General features: G+C 39.1%; 1 protein-coding gene across 1 annotated transcript; it reads left to right on the forward strand.

Annotated features, from left to right (window-relative positions):
* The first annotated feature begins 2,459 nt into the window (after positions 1-2,459).
* Positions 2,460-3,398, forward strand: LOC123782627 (olfactory receptor 52A1-like). The gene has a single exon (XM_045782878.2). It carries the CDS (start codon positions 2,460-2,462, stop codon positions 3,396-3,398), a length of 939 nt encoding a protein of 312 aa, XP_045638834.2.
* Positions 3,399-6,108: the final 2,710 nt, after the last annotated feature.

A 6,108-nucleotide genomic window follows, 5' to 3' on the forward strand; every position in this document is an offset into this window, starting at 1 on the left:
CACCCCCTCGGGGATCCCAGTCATTCTGAAGTTGGAACATTTCATGGCATCATTAATCTCTGCCATCTCCTTTCTCATGTGCTACTAGCAAAACCTATCTCTGTTTTCCTCTTCTCCCTTCTTTTCCATCAGTTTATCTTCTAGATTACCAATTCTTTCTTCTGTTTCATTTACCCTGGCTCTTAGAGTATCTAATTTAGACTGCATCTCATTCCTAGCATTTTTTTAGTTGGCCTGATTAGATCTCATTTCTGCTTTTAGAGATTCTATATTGTCCCTAATGCTGTTTTTAACCATAGCTATTGACTTCATGATTGCTATCCTGAATTCTATTTCTGACATTTTGCTTATATCCATATCCATTAATTCTGAGGCACATGGCATTGTTTCTGTTTCTTTTCTTTGTTGAGAGTTCCTTCTCCTAATCATTCTGTAGAGGGATGGTTGAGTGAATGAGCAGACTCCAAAATATCAACCACAACCCGAGCATGATGCACCCTAGCAAAATCCAGAGCGGTCTGAAGCAACCACCAAAACAAACAAAAAAACAAAGAAAAAAACAAAAAACAAAAATGAAACACAAGAATAAAATAAAATTTAAAAAGGGTGGTGAGGGGAAGGCTGGCTATAACCGCTCAGTGTGGAAAACCAGGGTGTTTCAGGCATTCCTGGCTGTATTTTATTCTGTGTGTTAGAGGACAATACTCTCAAAATAATAAGGAACCTAAAATGTGTGTGTGTGTGTGTGTGTGTGTGTGTGTGTGTGTGTATATATATAAAGGTAAAATTAAATAGTGAAAAAGGACAATAAAGCATATACTATAAAAATATAGGTGTGGAAAAAAAGAAGTTAAAAAGCTACCATGACATAAAAGTTAATATAATAGACATCTAGTTGAAATGAGAAAAAGGTAAAGAATAGAGAAGAAGCATAAGAAAAAGAGAAAAAGAAAAGGAGAATTTTACCTGAAAAATAAACAAGCCATGAGGCAGTGCCTCAAGCTCAATATATTATTTTCCACTGGCATTGGTGTTTTACCATGTTATGGGATCCATAGGGTTGCTGTCCACTTGCTCTTCCAGCCTGTCTTCTGGGGGAACAGGCCTGCCATGCTGTTTCCAAGGTAACCCTGCTTGGGCAGAGATGCCCCGCCACCTGTCGGGGAAATGGTCTCTAAGGAAATTAGTCTTCTCTGCTTTTGTTCCCTGATTGCTTTCCGCCCCTCTTCTGAGGGTCAGAACAAAAATGGCAACACCCAAATCTCTGGCCCAGAGCAGAGAAATTGCAGTCTGCTCTCTTCCCTAAATCTTCCAGGACAGCCTCTGTTTCTGTATGTGCCACCAAAAACCACCAGCTCCCACAGTGTGCACCCACTTGACTCTCTCAGAGGTAGTCCCAGCGGCCTGGGAGTGTCACTTTTCCCCCATTTATTTTCTATGCATCTCTTACTCCTGAGCTCACAAAATGATTCACTGATTCCAATGATCTCTATTTCGTTAAGAATTAACCTAAATTGGCCAAATCTCATGTTAATGACTGCTCTGAACCATGGGACCCAGACAACTGTCCTGTCTTCTTCTATGTTAAGCAGTTACCCATTGTCTACTTCCTGTAGTCAGCAAGAATGGGTTCTCATGCCTCCTAGAGATTCCTCACCTCTGGTGTTAACTAATGTACATTACAGAATGTCAGTTAATTTAAGCATATAATTAATTTTCAGGATTTCAGTTGTTAATAATATAGGTAAAATAGGATGCAGTCTTATAAGAAATGTAAAAATAGCATGAAATTTTGACCTAGAATAGCCAAGTACATTAATTAAAATAATCTTTTCCAAAACTCTTCCTTAGAAAGGACATCCTTTGAAAGGACATCTAGTCTTACATAGGTATAGACAATAGAGATCGATATAGACATCTACATATAATCCACACTTCGATGTCAGCTGTTACCCTCTGTAATAATAAGCTTTTATATCATATGTGGGTCAGAGTCAGATTTACTGTGTCAAACGGACAGTTCTAGACCTAGAGACAGTGGAAAATAGTAGTACTGTTGGGTAGCTCGAGAGATTCTTCAAAGTCTGATTCAAATGTCCTTTCCAAACAAAATAAACAAGTACAATTATTTTGTCCACAGGTAGAATGACATAACAGAGAGGTCAGCAGCTGATTCCCTTACTCGGATGATCTGGTGGTTCTAATGCATTTGGCCTGCCATGCACATAACCTCTTCTTGTGGCCTAGTGCTTGTGATTGCTCCCCCTGAAACAGTGATGAGTATCTACAGATCTGTTTTTTACCTTCAGTAGTATAAATGAGATGGATAATATGATCTTAGCATTCTGCTAAAATCAGAGAGACTCACTATGATGACTGGATAAAAAATGGAATTAGAAGAGAAGAGTACCACTGACTGAGACACTTTATTCTTTTGCTTCTAGAGACCCAAAGACATTATGTCCACCTCCAACGTTACAGTCTTCATGCCTTCTGTGTTGACACTAATAGGGATCCCAGGCCTAGAGTCTGTTCAGTGCCTGATCGGGATTCCATTCTGTGCCATGTATCTCACTGCTATGTTTGGAAATTCCATGCTTCTGATTATCATCAAATCAAAGAGCAGCCTCCATGAGCCCATGTACATTTTCCTAGGCATGCTAGGAGTCACAGATATTGCACTTGCAACCACCATCATGCCCAAGATGCTTGGCATCTTCTGGTTTCATGTACCAGAGATTTATTTTGATTCTTGCTTGCTTCAAATGTGGCTTATCCATACATTTCAGTGCATAGAGTCAGGCATCCTACTGTCCATGGCCCTGGACCGTTATGTGGCCATTCATTATCCACTAAGACATGGCTCTATCTTCACCCACCAGCTGGTCACCCAAATAGGGGCTATGGTAACAGTCAGGGCTGCCATTCTAGTAGCCCCGTGCCTAGTACTAATAAAGTGCCGGTTGCAATTTTACCATACAACCATCATCTCCCACTGCTACTGTGAGCATATGGCCATCGTGAAGCTGGCTGCTGAAAATGTGCGGATCAACAAAATCTATGGCTTGTTTGTGGCATTTGCTGTTGCAGGATTTGACCTGATATTCATCACTTTGTCCTACATACAGATATTTATCACAGTTTTTCGTTTGCCCCAGAAGGAGGCTCGGTGGAAAGCTTTCAATACCTGCATCGCCCACATCTGTGTCTTCCTCCAGTTCTACTCACTTGGCTTCTTCTCCTTCTTCACACATAGGTTTGGTGCTCATGTTCCCCCTTATATTCATATCCTCTTTTCTAGCCTCTACTTGCTGGTTCCCCCATTTGTCAATCCACTTGTCTATGGTGCCAAGACCAAGATGATCCGCATTCACGTGGTAAAGATGTTGTGTTCCTAAAATCCACTGTGATTAACACCTACAGTCTTCCCCTTGATACGATAGTAACGTGTCCCCAAACTACATCAAATATTTCAAAAACCATATTAAATGAGAGGGCTTAGTTTTCTATTTAAATCTTTTGTGAAATTTGCCTGCATTTTTTTAAAGATTTTATTTATTTATTCGGCAGAGAGACAGCCAGCGAGAGAGGGAACACAAGCACGGGGAGTGGGAGAGGAAGAAGCAGGCTCATAGTGGAGGAACCTGATGCGGGGCTCGATCCCAGAACGCCGGGACCATGCCCTGAGCGGAAGGCAGACGCTTAACCGCAGTGCCACCCAGGCGCCCCTGCCTGCATTTTAGATTGTTTTCACATCATCCTACTCCGTGACGACTGTTACTCAGTGCGTTTCTGGATGCTACTGCATAATGAGAGGAAGAAACACAAAGAACAAAATAGTGAAGATATGATGTTCCTTTTTTCTTTTTCATTTCCTTTTTCAGCTCCTTCTTTTATGGATTCTTCTCCAGAAGGATTCACAAGTATCCATCTATCACTGAATTAAATGCACCCAAACCCATTGGTTTAAAGTGTCCAGGTACTCAATAAAAACAAAATGTATGTCTCGAACACTTTAGTCTCTAAAATTTTTTTTGAGGACGTGTTTCCTAAGCATGTTGTGTCAAAACAAACAAACATATAAACAAACCCAAACCTTTATTGATGTGAGATGATAATACAAAAATTTCGGTTTATCTTCAGAGTCATTAGGGAATTTTGAGATGCAAAAATCATGTGAAATCAAGTGCTCCATTTTATACACCCTTCCTTTTTCTGTTACCTCCACTAGTCTTTATTATTTCATCAAGTGTTATCAAAACACAATATGTTAAATACTGTACAAGGGAATAGTGGCAGAGTGGTAAACTGGACACATTGCATAAGTCTCATGGATTTGTTTCCTTGTATTTCTGGGAGGGAAGACGAGAGAAACAAAGAGAGAGGGAACGAAGCAAGAGCTGTAGTGGTATGCCCTGAGAGTGACGGAAGGAAACATTGAAATCTATCTGATAGCAACAGGCAGCAGAGCTAAAATCATGTTCTTAGGTTTTTAATTGGGAAGCCTGTTTCCTAAGAATAACGAATGATTGGTCCCATAAGGAAGGACACACTATGCCAGGTAGATGATAGAGGAGACATGAACCAGAGAATGTGCTTAATGTCACAGCACAGAAGTTTTTTTTTTTCAATGTAAGATACAATTTGGAGAGACACAGATTACTATGATATCAAATACGGCCATGGAGGGCAAAAAGGGTAATGAGGAACAGGATGAGTAAGTCACAGGGATAAAAAGTGCAGCCTAGAAAATAGAGTCAAGGGTATTCTAATAGCATTGTATGGTGACAGATGGTGGCTAGACCTGCTGTGAGCACACCATAATGTATAGACTTGCTAAATCACCCCTCTGTACTCTTGGAAATAATGCAACATGTCTGTACGCTAAACTTCAAGTAAAAAAAAAAAAAGAATGACCATGCACACTCTTGAAAGATGATGAAAGTAATTCTGAAAGTTATTACGTGTCATTTGAGGTTCTTTCCAAAGGTAAACACATGTTTTCGTAATCATGTGTAAATATCTGTTTGTGTGTGTGTGTGTGTGTGTGTGTGTGTGTGTGTGTGTGTGTGTGTATCTATCAAGCAGGTGATAGCATAGCTTCTCAGTAGATATAAGACATCATGCTTTTTAATCATTCAAGGCTATTAAATTAATGAAGAGATGGAGGGTTTTAACTATGATTAACAACTTCAGAGCTTAAGGCTAGTGGACCATTCCTGAAAACTTCAGCTCATAGACCATTTAATGAATGATGATGGAAAATATGCATATGTGTGCATAAAATCAATGCATCTATAATATAGACTGCATGTCATATAAATGGGAGATACCCTGGCTTGCTTAATGGGTTCACGCTCAATCACATATCAATGACTGCTGAGGATGACTATTTGTAAATCTAGGGGATGTCTTGGGGTATTTGTTGAGAATGTTTTCAGTGTCAATATTTATTATAGAATTAACGTATGATATGTTTATAATGGATTGCCAATAGGAGTTGTCGTTCTTAGATAACATAGTCTCTTTAGGAATAAACCTGAGATGGCATCAGAAGTAATTTTTTAATGTTTTAGCCAGGGTTCAGCAATCTTCTACGAAAAGGAACAAATACAGAGCTTAGGCTTTGTGGGCAAAGAGGCAATTCAAACCTAGTAAATAGGTATTTTGATAGCAAGAGAGAAAACATCTTTGCACAAACAAATTTTAATGATATTCAAAATTTAGTATGAGCAATAATAATACTAATTGTGTAGTTTTTGTATAACTCAGTCTAAAGTAGACGAATGGAATTCATTTTTTTCTGGGGGATAGAATTCTGCTTAAGTGGGGCTGAAAGTCAGATATTCTCTAGAACACATGTAGAATGAAAAGCCACTTCTGAAAATTTACACTCTGTAGTTCCTATCACATTACTCTGTAGTAATTATTTCTCTTAATATAAGACTTGTAAGGAATTGTATCTGTCACCAAATAAGGAAGCAACTTGTTTCTAAAATATCGTATTCCCCTTTAGCTCTCATGGGTTTTAACTAAAGTGTATCTAAGAGTTATTCTGTCTCCAACATTCGATGGCATTATGATTCTACGAGGCTCCAAATTTTTTGC

The sequence above is a fragment of the Ursus americanus genome, chromosome 16 (assembly GCF_024610735.1).
Source record: "Ursus americanus isolate L20-20 chromosome 16, mUrsAme1.1.p, whole genome shotgun sequence".
NCBI classification, from domain to species: Eukaryota; Metazoa; Chordata; class Mammalia; order Carnivora; family Ursidae; genus Ursus; species Ursus americanus.

What these genes read in the sequence shown, in the direction of transcription:
- LOC123782627 (XM_045782878.2), top strand. Translation starts at nt 2,460, where the DNA reads ATGTCCACCTCCAACGTTACAGTCTTCATGCCTTCTGTGTTGACACTA.